Source organism: Hippopotamus amphibius, chromosome 1, assembly GCF_030028045.1.
Source record: "Hippopotamus amphibius kiboko isolate mHipAmp2 chromosome 1, mHipAmp2.hap2, whole genome shotgun sequence".
Lineage (NCBI taxonomy): Eukaryota > Metazoa > Chordata > Mammalia > Artiodactyla > Hippopotamidae > Hippopotamus > Hippopotamus amphibius.
In genome coordinates, this window is record NC_080186.1 from 101,418,264 (window position 1) to 101,438,699 (window position 20,436).

A 20,436-nucleotide genomic window follows, 5' to 3' on the forward strand; every position below is an offset into this window, starting at 1 on the left:
ACAGTGGGCTCCCCATAAATGTTTGCAACCAGAATGAGCAGTTTGCTTTTCTCTTGTAGCTGAATTCTGCACATCTTTTCCCAGTCTGCTAGGGCAGGTTTTGCATCTTCTTTCCTACCCTCCATCTTTCTCAGCATCATGCTGTGTGCTTTCACAAACGCTTGCTGGAGAACTCCATTTCCCCCCAGGAATGCTAAATAGCTGAGGCTGGCATTAAGTCCAACTGCATGGCATCCTTAATTCCTTAGATTAATTGTTTTCAAACTCTCGATTAGCTGGAGGATGCCTTCTCCAAATGAACTCCTCTGCAGAACCTCTAGGGAAAGGGAGGCTGGCCCACTGCCCACTGTGTCCCCGGGCACTTCTGAAGCATGCCATGGGGCATCGCTTGTAAATCTAAAGGAGCAATGTGCCAGGTATCCCTGAAGCAGGCAGTGACTGACTGTTCACAAAGGGTGCCGTGGGGAACCTCATCCAGTGTCCTGCTGTTAGATTTTTCTCTGAGAGAAACCAGTTAGGAGGTTGTTGCACTAGTTCAGAGACCAAACTCAGGCAAATGGAAATGGGGATGGAGATCGAGGAGCAGGTTCACCAAATACAGCGGCCCTGTAAACTCCAAGGATTGAATAGTCAGAAAGGACCCGCCCCATTTCATTTAGAGGTTAATTTAGACACTTAAAGGTTCATTTAGACATTTAAAGCCCCATCACATCCTCCATTGGGAGGACACCCACCAGTCCATTCTTATGAATGCTTGCCCAGCCTGTCCTCCCTAAATTTTTAGATTTCTGGAACACTAGCTTTTTCCTCTAACTAAATTTACTGGAAATTCTCCCAAATTCAACTTTTCATTAAAACAGTGGGAAGGGAGAAGACTAGGGTATCAAGAGGCAGTGGACAGAACTCATCAACTTGCTTTGAACGAGGGAAAGAGTTGAACATGCTCTGCTGCCCTGCTCAAGGGGAAAAAAATTCTCAATTTGTCTCCAGGGAAAGAGATACCACAGGCATTCCTAATAACTCATTATCATTTTACACTCATGAGTTCTTCCTTATATCTAACCTAAATATTGTCTCCTACAATTTAAATCTTTTTTTTAAAAGCTGGCCTTGAAAACAAAATAGAAAACAGTTGTTTGAAATTCTCTAAGATAATGCACTTTCATGTACTTGAACGTGTTTACTGCACCACCACTAATCTTTTTTTATCCTGTGCTTACTACTCCAAATCCAATTAACCTTTCTTCAAAGGTTCTGTTTTATAACCCCCTGCTCTCTTAATAGCCATCCTTCAGTGGTCATGCAGAAAAAGTGAAATGGGCAGGACATGTGTGGGGGTGTTTACAAACCAGAGGAGTAACCTATATTCTCTCTCCTTGGGATTAGAGGTGTAAGAATCTTAAAGTGCACTTGCACTTAACCATGACATATTGACACAAGAAATTGCAGCTTCACTGTGCAGTCACTTAACTATACCTCATCTAAATCTTCCCTTTCATCCTTGGTGACAATGCCCAGCTGGGGTTTGCCCTTAAATTTAGAAACCACTGGGACCCTAGAATCACTACTATTAATGATATTCTTTGTTTGGCTACTTCAGCCAAGAGGTCAGGAGATAATAGGTGATGGAAGAAGAGATTTGATCTCCTTCAAAGAGATCACCATGTCAGAGATAGAGAGGTTAGCCTTTTTTTTTTTAATTGACATATAGTTGATTTACAATGTTGTACTAGTTTCAGATGTACAGCAAAGTGATTCAGTTATACATGCATATATATTCTTTTTTTTTCAGATTCTTTTCCCATATAGGTTATTACAGAATATTGAGTATAGTCCCCTGTGCTATACAGTAGGTCCTTATTGTTTACTTATTTTATGTATAGTAGCATGTATATGTTACTCCCAAATTCCTAATTTATACCCCCCCCCCCCACCCCCTGCGAAGAAGCTAGCCTTTTAACCTGCTCTAGGAGCTGGAAATAAAGGTTTGAATCTCTAGTGTCCATTTCTCCAGGAAGAAACCCTCTCCCTTGTACTGATACAAAGACTATATTAGATGACTATTGTGAAATCATTTAATTCAGGCCTGTATTTACTTTTGTGAAACTCTTCCCCAAGCCACGACTAAGGTACGCAGGATCATTTTATATTTATTTAAAAATAGTCTAGTTATCATGCAAGGAAAAAACTGACCGCACTTTTTTTTTGGCAAGACACATTTGTTTCTGCGTGATAGATCTCAAAGAAAATCACACTTACCCAGTTTCTTGGCAAGCTTGGCTTCTTTCTTGGCATCCACCATCAGAAAGCCTATGTCTTTATGTTCCAGGACCTGGGCCACAAGCTGAAGGGAAAGACAAGTAGGAGAGTAAGTGAATCCAGGGCAGAAAGACTGTAGAAAATACCATGGGATCCTATTTTGATATGTTGACAAGAGGATTTTCCTCCATACTTCCTGTTACTCTGTGACCAATTCAAGCAGCAAGGTAGCGATTCTATGCTTATGCCCTCGGGAAGAAGGGTGATTCAGCAGAATTCTGAGAACCAAGGAGAGAAAAATGTGAGCACCAGATCTAAGATACAAGATTTGGAAGACCATATCCATTGTGACACACCCTTCTCTGCCCTCAGCGTGGACAAAATTTGAATTGGAAGAGAGCAGAATCAGAAAGGAGGTAAAGGGTACTCGATACCCACAGATACCTAACAAGGGGCTTGGAGCCTATCCCCAGCCACCAAATGAACCTGGGGTTCAGTGGGGTCACAAGAGATGCCAGACAGGCTGAGGAACCTTAGAATAAAGGAGACCTGTGACCCCAATAACCAAGATAGTCCTCAAGTCCCTCCACTCCATGGGCTTGAGGAGTAAGACTGCCCATTAGTGTATCTGGTGAAAAGACCTGAGATGGCCTCTTAAGTTTTCCTGCTTCCAGTTGAGAGGAAGAACTAGCAGAGTACCTGGGTGGAACCATAGCCCCAAAGGTGAAGAGGATGCAACAGTGTCAGGTGGACAGATGGCTGAAAACCACTCTGGGTGGACACCAGCCTAGGTGATGACACCAAGCACAAGACTGGCATCACGCTAAGCTCCCTGAAACTTAGATATAAGGAAGTAGGGAGACTCTCAATTGACTGAGATCTAATTCCTGCCGTCTGGCTGAAGGGAGGCTTAAAATAGAATAGAGTGGAGAAGCTACCAGAAAGATCATGAAATATTAATATTACATTTCTTTATTTAAAATTTAAAAAAAGATAATTGTAGATTAACATGCAGTTGTAAAAAATAATACAGAGAGATCCCTCATACATTTTACCCAGTTTGCCCCAAAATAACATCTTGCAAAATTATGATACAGTATCAAAACTGGATATTGGCATTTATGTAGCAAAGAACATTTCTAGAACCACGAGGATCCCTCATATTGTCCTTTTACAGTCACATCCACTTGCTTCCACCTTCATTCCTTCCCTAACCCTTAGCAACCACTAATCTGTTCACTTGTTTCTGTAATCTTTTCATTTCAAAAATGTTATATAAATTGAATCAGATAATATGTAACCTTTTGGGATTGGCTTTTTTTACTTATCGTATTTCTCCGGAGATTCATCCAGATTCTCGTGTATATTAATAGATCATGCTTTTGTATTACTGAGCAGCATTTCCATGGTACGGAGGTACCACAGTTTCTTCAATTATTCATCCATTGGAGGACATCTGGGCTGTTCCAAGTTTTTGGCTATTTTGAATAAAGCTGCTATAAACATTCATGTACAAGTTTTTGTGTGAAGGTTAGTCTTAATTGTGCGATGTTAGTCTTAATTTCTTTACGATAAACACTCAGGAGTGCAGTTGCTGGGTTGTATCATAATTGCGTGTTTAATTTTTAAAGAAACTGCTGATTGTTTTCCTGAGTGGCTGTACCAGTTTACATTCCCACAGCAATGTAGCGATGAGGGATCCAGTTCTTCTGCATCCTCGTCAGCGTTTGGTGTTGTCACTGTTTTTTATTTTAGCCGTTCTAATAGATGTGTGGTGGTATCTCATTATGGTTCTAATGCATTTCCCTGATGGCTAAGGATGATTAACATTTTTTATACACTTGTTTGCCATGAGTATGCTCTCTCCCATGAAATACCTGTTCATATCTTCTCTTTTCCAAGTAGATTATTTTTTGATAGTTGAGCTTTGAGAGCTCTGTAAATATTAGACCTCTGTTGGGTAGGTGGTTTACAAATATTTTCTCCCACCCTGCAGCTTATCTTTTCATCCTCATAATGGGGTCTTTCACAGAACAAAAGTTTTTAATTTTGATGAAGTCACGTTTATCAGGTTTTCCATTTATGGATTGTGCTTTTGGTGTTAAGTCTAAGAACTCTTTACCTAATCCTGTATCCTGAAATTTTTTTCCAATTTTTTCCTAAAAGTTTTAGAGGTCTTTTTTGTTTGTTTGTTTTGTTTTGTTTTGTTTTGTTTCCCGCATCCGTGGGATCTTAGTTCCTTGATCAGGGGGTTGAACCTGGGCCACAGCAGTGAAAGCGCTGAGTCCTGACCACTAGACTGCCAGGGAATTCCCTAAAAGTTTTAGAGTTTTAATTTTACATTTAGGTCCATGATCTACTTTGAGGGTTGTGTGTGTGTGTGTTTTTAACCAATGGATGTTCCAACACCATTTGCTGAAAGGGCCATCTCCTGCTATAACTTCTCTGAGGGTTTTCTTTGCCTATTCATTCTTCCCTACTTGACCTTCTCACATGCTCCCTGTTCTCTTTCTTCCTCTCTAGCTCTTAATCACTCGGATTCCTCGAAGGGTAAGGATACTGGGCAGAAGCACAGAGAGCTGCTCTGCTTCTGGCAATTGGGGATGGAGGGGCAGGTAACAAATGACACCCCTACCCCTCAGGCAGTTTTCTCTTCTTTGTTGGATTTTGGCTGAGGCTAGGGAAGGCTTAGGATGAAAGACATCATTGGTGTTTATATTATGACTCATCTTGAGCATCCCTGTAATGCTTAAATAGGCCTGTCTTTCTGCGAAGTCACTTGGCTTTAGTCTATTGCATTCAATTTATCAGCCAAGGTCATTTTTGAATGATTTTTCTGGTTTTCAGTATGTCACTCTGTCCCATTTAGTGCTATCAAAACATTAACTTAAATGCTCCCTTTCTATCATTAAAAATTAATGATGATGAGACCTGATGGCTTTGTGATATTAGTAAGTTTCCCAACTCCTAAAGCATGAGCCTCCAACAGTGGCTCTTAAGCTTCTGTGTGCATAAGAATCCACTGGAGCACTGATTAAAATGGGACTTCCTGGGCTTCAGCCCCGGCAAGTAGAGAATAGAGCTGGGGTGGAGCTCAGCAATCTACATTTTCATAAACCACACTACCACCCCCCATGATTCTGACACAGCAGATTCTGTACCACACTCTGGAAAACACTGCTACAAATGCTTGTCAGTTCATCCAAAAGTGATGCGGCATAATATTTTCCAGCTGTGACCCACGGGCCATGCTTAGCCCTGTTGGCCACTTCATCTTAAGTGCAGGAGAGATATATTAATAATAGTAAGAATGTTAGAGGTTAACTCTGAGAATTAAACAGAGAATTTAACTCTGACCCCTCCTAGGCACACACCACCACATTTTATTGGTTTTTAGGTAGTGGACAATGTGTGCTTTTCCTAGGCTTGTAAAGCATGACCTTCTCATTACTTTATTGATATTTATAAGGGACATTTGAAGATATATGAGTGGAAGGTGCTATCTCAGTCAAACTCAGTTCTGTTTTTCTGGTTTTCTGTTTAAGCACAGCTAATTACTGTCCTAGGCACGGACGGACTGACAGAGCTGGCAGTCACAGATGGGCCGGGAACCCGTGCTAGCTGAGACGTGCCTACCTTCCCCTTGGCACCCTCATGCACAATCTATCTCTGTGGTATCCTGTCACTCTCGCCTCCCACCCTGATTAGGCCTAAAGCCTGCCCACTTGAGCCATGTCATCACTCCCATCAGCCCCAGCAAGCACCCTTCTTGGGCCTAAGCCAAGGGTGGTCAGGGCTGGCAGCCACCCGAGAGAGAGCAGTGAGACTGGAGGAGAAGGGCTGTGGTGAACGACTGGGGCCTTCTGGGCTGACTCCTAACGTGGCCATTCTCCCCAGGACCAAGAACCCCTGCTGGGCTGATGGGGCGGGCCAGACATTGTCTGCCTCTCCCACTTGGTTTCATCTCCGCCTTTGCTCTGGTCCTAAATTTCCAGCTCATATTTTCCGTTCCCCTGCACCACCGTCTCACTGAGCTCTCTCAGCTTGCTGCCAGCCTGCCCTTGGCTGCAGAGCCCAGCTCCAGACTCGTCTTTGACTCCAGCCTCGTCTTTAACTCCAGCCTCCTTTCTGTGAATTCCAATAGCCCATTACAGGGGCACAGCACTCTGGCACTTACTTTACAATCATTAGAGATCTGTATTGTGCGCCTATCCTCTCTAAGGAGAAGAAGCCCGTTTTGTGCTTCTTTTGTATCTCATACAGTTCTTTAGAGACACTCAGCATACTTTGGGTGAAGGAGTGGACTGGCCCAAGTACTTTATAAGTTTAAGAGACTTTTGAGCCAAAGTGGGAAGAGGAAATTGTCACCAATTACAGTGACTGAAAGTTACATCCACAAGAAGGGGAAAAGATAAAGTCGGTATGTCTCCTAAATTCCCAGAAAACTGGAATACTCTTTTTAGATTGAACTCCAGTTTTCTCCTGTTGACTTATCATCTTTCCCCTCCTGGTTTTGTCTGGTTGCTTGGTTGGTTACTTCTCAGATGGTCTTGCCTCTTGCCCATCCTAGAGAGTGGAGTTGTCTCTTATCAGCAGGTACATGCAGCTGCAGGGCACTGGTGCACTGCTCATTCTTACCAGAAACATGAGGATTTGCTTTGACCATTGCTGATTCCTTTGAGTACAAGAATAACTCTATATAAAAATTTTATATTAAATAATATGCATAACTCAGTAGTAAAAATATGGATATTCATAGTATGTCCTTTCTCTTTAAATTTTGCATTGTATAGGTATTTATTGTACCATTGTTACCTATGTAATGATGCAGTTGAAGTAGATCTCATCTTTAAATGAGTAAATGACCCAGGGATAGTATATCCTAACAGTTAAGAGTACACAGCTTGGCACCAGAGACCTAGATTCCTGACTTGGTCATAAGTGCTGTGACTCTGCTGTAAAATATGGACAATACCAATATCTATTTCACAAGGCTGTTTTGAAGATTAAATGAGAGAATGTGTATAAAGTTCTTCACACAGTTTTTGGCAGGCAGTAAGTGCTTCATAAGTGTTATATTTTCTTCTTACTATTATGACAGCTGGATAGGGTTCTAAACCTTGTACTAATTCAGGAATACCAAAGCCTAATGTATTGGGATGGAAAGAGAACAATAATTATTAACTGAGGACCTACTATGATCAAGGTTCCATGCTAAACAAAAGTGTAAGGCACATTCCAGAGTCAAGGAGCTTGTGATTTCGTTAGGGAAGAAGCTAATGGGAAATTAGCTGATGGGTGCTAAAGGACTAGGACAGAAAATAAGGACTATGGAGACAGAGCAAGAGAGCTCACGGGCACAGAGGTCAAATCATACAGAGCTTCGTAAGCTATGAGAGGAGTGTAGATTTAATTTCCATGCCCTCAGGATGAAATCCCAAATCCCCAACATGGCCAACAAGGCCCTGCACGGTTTGGCCGGCCTGCCTTTCCAGCCTCACTTGGCACCACTCTGCCTCTTACTTAACACACTCATCTTCAGCTCCTGAAAGCAGTGAGTTCTTTCCCGAATCAGGAGGTCTTTGCACAGGATCCCCTCGTTCAGCTGTGCTCCCAAGCTCTTGGCCAAGGCACGGGCTGCAGCTGCCTGAGGGGACGCCTGGTTCTATTCACACAAAGACATTCAACCTGCTTCGCTTCTGTGCATGCCCGTCCGTCTTTCTGGAAGATCCTTCCTTCCACTCTTTGCCAACTCCTATTTCTCCTTGAAGTCTCCACATAAGTGTCAGTTGCTCAAAAGGTACTTCCTGACTCCCAGTCTGAATTGGGTGCCCTCTCTACACTTGTCCATAGTGCCCTGTGCTTTGGCTTCACAGTCCTTTCTCAGTCTGTAAGTACACGTTCACTTATACAGTTGTTTGTCTATCCACTATCCACGTGCAAGCCGGTAAGCTCCATGTCCCTGTTTTCCTCCACTTACTACCTCCAGCACCCAGTATAGTACCTGAGCAGAGGAGAACTCAACAAAACATTCGTTTATTAGATAAATGAATGGAAGAAAGAGGGGAGGCCAGCTAGACCTTGAAAGAGGAGTGTCTGGATAGGCAGAGGAGAGCAGCAGGGACATCCCAGGAAGAAAAAATGGCACAAATAAGTGAACGTTCGGAGGGGCAAATGTGCAGCGTGTGTGTAAGAGAAGAGGCTTCTGTCCTCAGGCAGAAGGCTTATCAGGGGAGCTGAAAGGTGTAGTGTGTTTAAGGCATGTTAGAAAAAGAGTGTGAAGGACTTTGAATATTAGGACTAGCGGTTCCGACTTGGGAGATGTTTGAGTAGAAAAACAATATGGCTAATTTGAGTTTGGGGAGGGTTGATCTGAGGGCGTAGATCAGACAGATAGGAGAGTAGAAGGGAAGATGACCGGTTGGGAGTCTGAGTGGGAGATGACTGGTCTCCAGCTAAGGCAGCAAATAAAGTAACCCATGAGCTGATGTTAGAGGTTAAGAGTCATTCAGACCTGGTAACTATTTCATGACTTTGGAGAAGCTGTGGGATGCCAAGGGGAGAAGGAGGCAAGATGATTCCAGGGTGCCAGCCAGGGAACAGAGTGACGGACAAACAGAGATGTCAGGAGGGCATGCCAGAACTGTGAGCACGCTTCTCAGCTTGGATGTAGATGCAATGAGTTCATGGCCATGGAAATCCAACCAAGAGCTGGAGGTGCCAACCTTGTGCTTGGGGGAGAGGTCCTGAAGGCATTGTGCAAGGGAGAGGCGAAGGCGTGTGGAGCGTGTAGGAGAAAACCACAGGGTTGAGGGCTGGCCGCCTTGTAGGAGGCGAGAAAAGGAGCTTCCTGGAGGCAGAGAGGTCTGTGGGAGAAGTAGGAGGACAAGGAACGCAATGTCGTAGCTCCAAACTCACAAGAAGCTTGAGAACGCGCAGGTGGTCGGATCGGATGTTGCAGGGAGTCACGGAGGTGGGACCACCATGTGGCCTCTCCCTTCAGGACGGTAAGTCATGGGTGACCTTTAGAGAAGAGCTGCGACAGAAGCCAGAGCACTGAGAGCGAGGCCGACGAGTGGGTGGCAAGGACACATTAGAGCAGGTGTGGATCACTTGGTCAAGAAGTTTGCCACGAAGGGAGGGGGCAACTCACAGCAGCGCCAGGGGGCACATTCCCTTTGGCTTCAGAGGACAGGGCATGCGAGATGCCCTGTCTGTCTATGCGTGTCCCTCCAAGTCCAGACCCTTTGTAGGACACCCCAGCCCCAATCCAGGGACGGACAGGAGTAAAGCTACATTTGTACCCCTTCTCATGAATGGTTTTCCTGGAGGAGAAAGACTGATTTGCTTCATGGTCAGAGGAAGCTGGGGAGGGGTGAGGTAGCAGAGACGAGGGAGTGCTTACTTATCAAAGGGAGCTGAGGGGGGTTGTGTTCTGCAGGGTCAAGAATCTGAAAAAAAACAAGAGCTGAGAAGTTTGGGGGGGAAGCATCACAGAGCTTTGCTCCAAGAGAATGTCCCTCAGGCCAGTCATTAAAAATACCCCAGCTGCAACCCTGCTCTCTCCATGTAAGTCAAGAGCCAAACGGCTCTTTTCACCCACTGTCCCTGATAGCATCTGGCCACATGTCAAGCAGTTCAACTACTGTGCGCGTCCTCCCCTGAAACCGGAGAGCTGAGGTTTATCTCCGGTAATCTCCTGTCACTTTCTGCCGCCCCCAGATGAGGCCTGGGCTATGTATAGCTGGGGCTTGGCACACGATGTGTCCCTGCAGGAGGCAGGCAAGGGAAAGGAGCTGCTGTTTTGTGAGATTCAAGTGAACAATGGGGCCCCTTGCAGCTGGATTAGGTGGCTTCTAAAAGAGCCTTGAGGGAAAGCGAGGCTGTTGATTGGATTTTTTTTTTTTTTTTTTTTTTGCACTTTTGGACTATCACTTTGGTTAAAGCCAAGGGAAAGACCTAAAGGTCATGGCTCTGTGTTATACACCACATGAAGAAGCTGTATGACAACAATAAAAATAGCCTCTATTGAGTGTTTGCTGTATGCCAGCTGCTGCTCCAGCACCTTACATGAATTATCCTACTGAATCTTCACAAAACCCACAAGAAGTAGAAGTTTGAGATGAGGAAAGAGAGGCACAGAGAGGTTGACCAACTTGCCCAGAGCCACACAGCGCTTAAGTGACACAGCTGGGATTCCAAGCCTGACACTCTGGCTCCAGGGCCCAAGCTTTCATCCATTACATTCCACTCCTTCACCTGGGCCTCAGACAGACCTGGGCCCGAATCCTGGCTCTGCCACTTTTCAGCTCTGAGACTCTGGGCAGGTCACAACTTCTCTGATCTCAATTTTCTAATCTGAAGAAAATGAGCTCTAATTCTTGGAGGAGTAACACGTATGCAGGTGCTTAGGAATGTTTATTCCCTATAAATTCACTACAGGGCAACCTCGTTATCCTAGCCAGTGGTTCTTGAACTTGAGCCCATGTCAGCATTACCTGGAGGGAAGCCTTGTAAAAACACAGATTGCTGGGTCCACCCCAGAATTCCTAATTCAGCAGGCCTGGGATGAGACCCACAAATTTGCATGTCTGACAAGGTCCCAGGAAACGCTCATACTGCTGGCCCCTGGTCCACACACTGAGAACCATCACTCTACAACCGTCTCTAACATACAAACACAATCTCCCTGTGTAGCATTTTGTGATGTCCAAAATGACTGATTGAGGGAGGCTGTTCCTGGTGGTCAGGTTTTTTTGTTTTGTTTTTCATACTAAAAATATTATTGCAATGGGATTTCTGGGGAAAAAAAAAAGGATTTGACTGACATAGGGGCAAGGCCATGCCCTTTTCCAGTTTTTCTCAGTGGAGTTCTGTTCCTGAGAGCCTGTGAAAATGCAGTCTGGCAGCCTAAATGCCGACACCCTCTGGTAGCCTCCTTCCTGGACTACAAAGAGTCCCACAAAGTATCTACTGCGTTCTTGCAACCAGAGAGAGACCATCCCTTTTTAAATTAAACCTTCCACAGGTTGGTGCACCTCATCAGAAAACAAAACAAAAGAAAACAAAACAAAACACAGAAGGAAGGAGGGAGGCTGCAACTGATGGAGAGCCCTTCTAAATGTAAAATGATGACAAACAGGCCTCTTTGCTGTGTCTCCTCCAGAGCGCACATTAAAAAGCAGAAGAGAAACCTGCTGTTTGGCCAAACTTTACAAAATGTCTGACTAGTGTTTATTTTGATAACATCTGCTAATGACCACAATCACCACAGATAACTAACCTGAGAGTGAGTTTTCAGCGTACTTTTGCATACACGATAAATTCAAGAACAGTCCTTTCCTGAGCATCAGACACTTAACACCCACCCCCCTTTTCTCTTCAGAGGAACCCTGGGACGAGGGGACGGAGGCCTCTATTTTACAAAGGAAGGGGCTCATCCTTGAGGAGCTCAGTGATCTGCCCGAGGTCTGGCCAGCACAAGGACTCAGACCCACGGGGTCCCCTCCTAAGTATGTGCTTCTTGCATTGCTGGGCCATAGTACAGGCTGCTGTTTCTGGGTTGTATTCACTTTTTCCTTTGGGTTTGGGACATGCTCTCAGTTCCTTCACAGGGAAGCCGGCTGTGTGTGGCCAGACTAAGGAATGGCTTCGGGTGCTGAGCCAGGGGGGTGTAAGGTAGAGGCAGGTGAGCGTGTGAGGAAGTATCTGCTCGCCTGTCTCCCTGCCCAGCACATGGCAGATGGTGAGGAGAGGCCTCCCTGGCTCGGGGCACTGGGCAGCAGGCGGGCGCGCCTGGCACAGGCTCTCTGGGCACTGAGAAGCGGCTCTGGCCTGCCCAGCCCATCGCACTGCAAGATGGCGCTCTGGCCATGTTCCCACGTGTCTGTCCAAAGAGAAACGGCTTATCTGGATGAAACCAAATCCCATCTACGGAAGAGGGAACCTCAGAGGCTTCATTGTACAGACGCAGTACTTTGTGGGGACTGAGTTTTTGGATGGAACAAGTCTTATTTTTTTTTTTTTTTTTTGCAATAAGTCCTATTTTTATGTTTCATTTTTAAAAATTTAGAGTTGATTTACAATGTTGTGTTAGTTTCAGGTGTGCAGCAAAGTGATTCAATTATACAGGTATATGATATATAATATATATAACGTTATATGTAACATACATGTATATTATATATATATATATCCTTTTTCAGATTCTTTGGAACAAGTCATTTTAGATGCTAAGACTGAGCTGGTAATTATGCAAAAATACTCCATACCAACCAGTGAAGCTCAAACTGCAAGAGAATAGGGTTGCTGCTTTTAAAGAAAAATCTTGTGATACTGAAACAGATTTTGTTTCTATTTTACTGCTTCACACTATAGTAATCCTTATAACACTTTTATCGCAGTGACTTTCATGGTCTCTCATATCTCCATTGAGAAATTTATGACTTTCAGAGGAGGTCTACCTCAAGGAAACGATGACTAGATATCCTATTTGGGCTTGAGTATTATTGAGGGCTTTTGGGGGTGGGAGGAGTGAGAGAAGGTTCCAGTGGTCTAAAAACTTCTGAATCAACAGTATATTTGCCATTTTGTAAAATCTCTATTTCCGTATTAATTCTGTGTGTGGAAGAAAATTTAACTGTAATCAACTCAGTCCACGCTCTTGCCACAGCACTGCTTGTCTTTTCACCGTCTCGCCCCAGGCTCTAGTTTTATTACTGAAAAGTGCACAGCGAACATGCATCACGTAATTCAGTGGCACGTGGGCTCTAAGGAGCCGTGCAGTGTAAGAATGAGCCTGGGCACTCATCTTCTGAGAGCACTGGCTCTACGTGAGGATTTAGTCTCAAAGCCAAACCAAAATAAGCCTGACCTCATCTGAGAGTTCAGACCGCAGCAGGTGCAAGTTTGGAGAATGCCATCTTTGGGCAGTGAACAGTTGGAAGAAATACCTGAATCCTCTGTGTGTTGCTATTCTCTGCCCAGTGTTCCCACATCATCCCATCTGTGGATTCACTTGCCTCCAGAAATTTCATTTTGCCTTCCTCTCATGAGGTTTGGAAATGCAACCACTGGGACATTTGCCAGCGCTAAATAGGTTCAAAGGCAGCATCAGCCTTAGAGAGCCCAGAGGTTTCTGCCCATGCTGTGTATGTATTTTGGACTGGGAGTCCCATGGTTAAAAAACAAAAATCTGTTTTACCCATATTTCAGTGAGATTAAGCAAGGATGACAAAAAGTTCCCTGAATCTGACAGATTCAGTTTAATTTTTCACATTTCCACTCAATTCTTTTTTAAAAATCGATTTAACTTTTAAAAGATATCCAGGAGAAATATATTTCCAATATATGCAGTGTGTCTATAATTCCTTGCCTTTTTGTCTTTTCTCCATCCACCCCTCCACTCACCCACCCAATAGTTACTAAATACCATGTAGGTGCTAAGCATTAGTCTCTTTCCTCACACCGGTCACTTAGGTTCAACACATAGTCCAGCTATGAAATTAAACACTGCTCAAGTGTGGGCGAAAATCCAGAATTCAAACTGGAGACACTTGTCCTTTTGTAAGTTGGCACTGCTTACAAACAGGAAGCAGTCCCATTCAGCTGTTCCTTGGTGTAGTGGAAGGAACACGATGTTTGGAAACAAATAGATGTGAGTTCAAATCCTGCTTCATGCTGCGCCGTTTTACAGCTTTGTGACTTTGGGCAATTTCTACTCAACTCTATGGAATCATTTCTTTGTACATAATGTGAGAATACATTGTAAGAATTCAACAGAATGACACATGGAAAGCACCTCTATTGGACATATTTTAGGGTAAGTTCATAGTAAGTGCTGTTTTCCTCCTCCTTCCTCTTCTGTTCATTTAACATTCATTCAGCAAACTGTTGAGAGCCCACTATGAGTCAGACACTGATCTAGGTGCTGGGGCACAGCAATGAAGAGAACAAAGTCTTTGCTATAGAGTGTGAAACCCAGAGGTTTTAAAAACTGTGTCAGCCAAGTGCTGTGGAGAAGAATAAAGTAAGTTTGAAGGGATAAGGGGGTGCTTGGAGAATGTGATTTATATAGATGGTCAGGGAGATAACTTCTTTCATAAGATGACACTTAAGCATAGACCTAAAGGAAGTGAGTTCTTATTATCAACAAAAGAAGACCAACTCCTTGGTTATCAGGGACCATGTCATCTGCATTTTCTAAGTAAGCAGTGTGTGAATATCTGACGAATAAATGAAAGAATGAATATTTCTCTTTGGGTGTTCACAGGACTTAGTTCCACATTATAGAACACTCACCGGTTTGCTCTGCGCAGCTTCCCATGCTTTCCTGTTAAACTTGCTAACATCTTATGGAGGGACATACATACCATGTTCCTGGGTTGGAAGGATCAATATTGTGAAAATGACTGTGCTACCCAAAGCAACGTACAGATTCAATGCAATCCCTATCAAATTACTAATGGCATTTTTCACAGAACTAGAACAAGACATTTTATGATTTGTATGCAAATGCAAAAGATCCCGAATAGCCAAAGCCATCTTGAGAAGGAAAGATGGAGCTGGAGGAATCGGGCTCCCTGACTTCAGACTATACTACAAAGCTACAGTGATCAAGACAGTATGGTACTGGCACAAAAATAGAAATATAGATCAATGGAACAGAATAGAGAGCCCAGAGATAAACCCACGCACATATAGGCACTTTATTTTTGACAAAGGAGGCAAGAATATACAATGGAGATAAGACAGCCTCTTCAATAAGTTGTGCTAGGAAAATTGCACAGCTACATGTAAAAGAATGAAATTAGAACACTTCCTAACACCATACACAAAAATAAACTCAAAATGGATTAAAGAGCTAAATGTAAGGCCAGACACTATAAAACTCCTAGAGGAAAACATAGGCAGAACACTCCATGACATACATCAGAGCAAGATCCTTTTTGACCCACCTTCTGGAATAATGGAAATAAAAACAAAAATAAACAAATGGGACATAATGAAACAAATGCTTTTGTACAGCAAAAGAAACCATGAACAAGACAAGAAGACAACCCTCAGAATGGGAGAAAATATTTGCTAATGAAGCAACTGACAAAGGATTAATCCCCCAAATATACAAGAAGCTCATGCAGCTCAATATCAGAAAAGCAAACAACACACTCCACAAATGGACAGAAGACCTAAATAGACATTTCTCCAAAGAAGACATGCAAATGGCTAACCAACACATGAAAAGATGCACAACATCACTAATCATTAGAGAAATGCAAGTCAAAGCCACAATGAGGTATCACCTCACACCAGTTAGAATGGGCATCATCAGAAAATCTACAGACAGTAATTGCTGGAGAGGGTGCAAAGAAAAGGGAACCCTCCTGCACCATTGGTGGGAATGTAAATTGACACAGCCACTATGGAAAACAGTTTGGAGGTTCCTTAAAAAACTAAAAATGGAACCGCATATGACCCAGCAATCCCACTACTGGGCATATACCCAGAGAAAACCATAATCCAAAAAGAAACATGTACCACAGTGTTCATTGCAGCACTATTTACAATAGCCAGGACATGGAAGCAACTTAAATGCCCATCAGCAGATGAATGGATAAAGAAGATGTGGCATATATATACAATGGAATATTACTCAGCCATAAAAAGGAATGAAATTGAGTTATTTGTAGTGAGGTGGATGGACCTAGAGTCTACCATACAGAGTGAAGTAAGCCAGAAAGAGAAAAACAAATACCATATGCTAACGCATATATATGGAATCTGAAAAAATAGAACTGATGAACCCAGTGGTGGGGCAAGAATAAGGATGCAGATGTAGAGATTGGACTTGAGGACATGGGTGGGGGGGTGAAGGGGAAGCTGGGAGGAAATGAGAGAGTAGCACTGACATATATATACACTACCAAATGTAGAATACAGAGCTAGTGGGAAGCTGCTGCATAGCCCAGGCAGAGCAACTTGATTGGTGATGCCTTAGAGGGGTGGGATAGGGAGGGAGACTCAGGAGGAAGGGGATAGAGGGATATATGTATAAATACAGCTGATTCACTTTATTGTACAGCAGAAACTGGCACAACAGTGTAAAGCAATTATACTCCAATAAAGAGCTAAAAAAAAAAAAAAAGCTAACATCTTAGTTTCCCATATTCATCTACCCCCAGGGTTCTCAGATTTGTCATCTCTTTTGGAGAAAAGGGCAGTGTGCCATGGCAACCAAATAGATGCTTTTTCTCTCTTTCTGAAGGTAAATCCTGGACGCTGACCTAAGATTCCTCAGAAAGGCACCTTCTAATCTGGCCTTAGAAACCCCTGTATTTCCATTGGAAACCTCTCAAGGAGGGGGTGGCTTCCCAGAGGCCCAGATCTTCCCCTTTTTAGGAGTGCCAAAGTATTAGTCACTGACTGTGTGAGTGAGGGGACCATGGGAGAAGACTGGGAGACCTGGCTGAGTCCCAGAGCAGACCTTAATGCCTGCAAACTGACTTCACATCTCAGCAGTTCTCCAAATCAGAGGAATGCTGACAGGTCCATTGTCATTCAGGAGAGTCAACAGACCAAAAGTCAAGCAGGTGCAACATGATTATGGTCATCTGGAAAATTTCTGTAACTCAACAGACCCATACAGTGCTTTGCAAACTTTAACATACTTATGAATCACCTGAGGATCCTGTTTAAATGTAACAAGCATCCAGGTGATACCATTGCCGCTGGTGTGGTCTGCCGTCCACATTTTGAGCATCAAGCCTCAAGTGGTCCACAAACTGGGCTGCACATTAGAATCACCCACGGAGCTTTTAAAAACTGTAGGTCCTGGATATCATCCCTTCCCCTATGACCAGCTAAATCAGTGTCTGGGGTGGGTTGGGGGGAAAGACCCAGGCATAGGTCCTTTTTTTTAAACTCCTTAGGTGAGTCCCACGTGCAGCCAAGGTTGAGAACTACTACAACTGGCCCAAAACATGGGCTACATTTCAAGTGACAGGTGAAGGGAGTTAGCATTTGAATAAGCACCAGCTGTGTTTCAGGCACTCCGCATTCTACACAGATTAATTTCCTACATAGTAAACAACGTAACGAAGTAATAATACATGACACTCGTACAGCTTCTTATACTCTTATGAGAAATTTGTATTCACCTGCTTTCATTTAGTTCTCTTGATTCACTGAGGTAGAAGGCACACAGTTGATTTTTTAGAGGAGTAAAATATGATGCATATCTGTGACTTGCCCATTCAAATAGTAAATGGAAGACAAGTTCAGTTACTCTGACCCGCAGCTGTCTGCTTTGCCCAAGCACTGCGACCTCCTCGGAAGTTGGATACACGAGGATGGCCATGCATAAGAGTCATGTCAATAACACCAGGCACGTGGCAGGGTCTAAAGAGGCTGCAGTCACCCCACCAAAGTTATTCACACTGATACACTGATTAGGAAACTGAGACGTGAATAGAGAAGGGAGTTCAGTCCGCTTTCAGTCTGTTGAGGGTTTTGGCAGACTGAGAGCAGTGGCATTAGGACACTTAGCAGAACCCAGAAGCCTCCATTGCACAGGATTCAGATTCTTGGTTCTGCCGCAGATGATGCAAGCCGCCTCTTCCTCCCCTGCAGGGCCTAATGAATGATCTGTGCTGGAATCACCATCTAAAAGTTATTGGGAAACCACCTGCTTACCAGCACTGGAAAATCACTCATCACAATGACCCTTCCTAATGGCAGATGGGCGATTTCCAATAATTTTTAGGTAGTGACCTTGCCATTTGATATCTAAGAGGGCTTGGGAGAGACTCCCCGGGCAGGTCACGTGTGAGGATGGCAGCAGCTCTTTGGGGGTAAGCTAAGTAGGACGTCCTCGAGCAGGAGGAGCAGAAGGCCCCACAGAGGGGATGCTGTGCAGCAGCCTCGGACCGCCTGAGAAACAGCAGGTGCAGCTGGTCAACCTGGCGGGCAACTGCCAGGATGATGTGGCTGTTTCTGTGCCAGGACCCCAGGTTGCCTGCCGGTCCCAGGGACCCGTTCACCCTAAACAAATGAACCGATATTTACTGTTCGCAGTGGGGAAAACATTGCTTGTTCACCATCCATTCAGTGACTCATTCATTCATGCTGTGATTACTGAGAGTCTGCCTTAGCAATGGATATTTGGTGAATGAATATTTCTCTTCAGGGGTTCACAATGCATATTTTCATGTTCTACAACTCACTGACTTGCCTGAGAAAAATCCCCTGTAGTTTCTCCTAATCCAGTAAATGTATATTGGTTACAGGTTGGTGTGTTTAGTTGCCCCCACAGGACACAGACACAATGCACAGCCCCGGCTTTGGAGATGAATGGGATACAGACTGCTCAGGGATCCCAACCCTGAGGCCTCCTGTCTCCTTTCCTCCTAGAGATGTCTAAGTGGCCATGAAATTATTTCTACATAAGCATGAAGCTCACTAGGAAAAGCTTTCACCCTTTCCTTCCTTCTTTTTCAGGTTGGAACGCTGGTTTCCTAGAGGTGGAGTGGTGTAGAGGAAAGGAAATGGGCCTTGGACTTGGGGATAAGATCTGTGTGAAGGCAGGAGAGGAAGAAGAAGAAGGAAATGGTTCCCCACACCTGGCCTTGGTATTTGGCAGGACGATGACATGGTTTCCAGCGAGCTCAGGAACTCACAATGTGGACACCATACTGCTCGGTACATCAAGGTATCCCCTGCCACACGGTCACTTGACCAGGTCATTCATTCAGTGGTGTTTTTAACCCACAGGCAGGTTTTTCTGTCCTTGTCCATAGGAACTTGATTCCACCTGTTGTTGTTTTTTTAAGCTTCCCCTCTTATCAAGTTTGCTTGGAATTCAGTTGCCCTCAGGAGGCTTCCATTCTAGGGAGACAACTCCAACATATGCCTCCATGGGGAAAAAGAGTGAGTTAGAAGGAGCCTGAAGGAAAAGGAAGAACTTTCCAAAGGGAGGGAGGCTGCACTGTGACTGAAAATGTGGAAGGGCCAAATTCACTATCTGGTGCTGATGAGGTTGTTGAATGTATCAGACACAGGCTCCACCAGCCTTGGCGATTAGAGGGAGGGGGTCTGTGATCGGGGAAGTCACTCCACCTCTCCGGGCGTGCCTGGCTGTGAATAAGCAACACGGCATCACATCACCAGTTCTGAGCTCTCTGGAAATGGCCCGGGGTCCTCCGTCTCTAAAGTGAAGGGGTTAGGCTGGGCTGAAAAAATCCCAACTCAAAGGGGATGTGGGCTGAAAGGAGTCAGCATTTGTCCAGTACCTTCTGTGTGCCAGAGGCTGAGCTCTTGCTATCCTGCCTCACTGAATCCTCACACCACTTCCAGCATCTCACAGCACAAGTAAGGAACTTGAATGCAAACAGACTTCCTGGGAGTTAAACCCAGGTCTGTGTGATTCATGTCTAACATGAAGCCATGTTAGAGCACACCCCCTCTCAAGCATTTCAACCCAAGAGAGGTCAGTGATGTCAGAGGACTTTCTCTGGCAATATTTACAGCACATGATAGGAACAGGACGTGCACTGCAGTCAAGGGGAAAGTGGAAACAGGCAACAAAGGAGCAAGGAGGAATCGAGTTCATTGCCCGTATCCTCCTCTTGTGTTTCTGAGTCCTGCAGTACTAACAAGATGTGGCCATTGTGGTGTGACTGCATTTGCTGATTTGGCTGAAGCTGAAGGAAATAGCATACAAAGTTGCAACTCCCTTTATAATCTGAGTTGATGCCTCAATAGAAAAAAATGGGGAAAAGGCATAGAAAAATGAGAAAAGATGTGAATGGCAAATAATTTTATGAAAAAAATTCGATCTAGCTAGAAATCAAAGAATGCCCATTAAAACAACAATGAAAATATAAATAAAGATTTTTAAAACCCTGAAAATTGTGTCTGTATCCAAAAATAGAGACATTCTGTAATGGCCTGTATGGGAAAAGAATCTAAAAAAGAGTGGATATATGTATATGTATAACTGATTCACTTTGCTGTGAAACACCTGAAACAAACATTATAAATCAACTATACTCCAATAAAAAATTTTTTAAAAATCAAAAGGGAAAAATAAAGAAATTATTTTTAAAATACGTATGATCAGGGACTTCCCTGGCAGTCCAGTGGTAAAGAATCTGTCCTGCAGTGCAAGGGATGGCAGTTCGA

General features: G+C 44.0%; 1 protein-coding gene across 1 annotated transcript in view; it reads right to left on the reverse strand.

Annotated features, from left to right (window-relative positions):
- CASQ2 (calsequestrin 2) overlaps positions 1–20,436 on the reverse strand; it is a 65,890-nt gene that overhangs the window by 40,194 nt on the left and 5,260 nt on the right. The window contains exon 2 of the mRNA XM_057719777.1: positions 2,260–2,344. Coding sequence (XP_057575760.1) covers positions 2,260–2,344 — 85 coding nt within the window. The remainder of the gene's footprint in view (positions 1–2,259; positions 2,345–20,436) is intronic.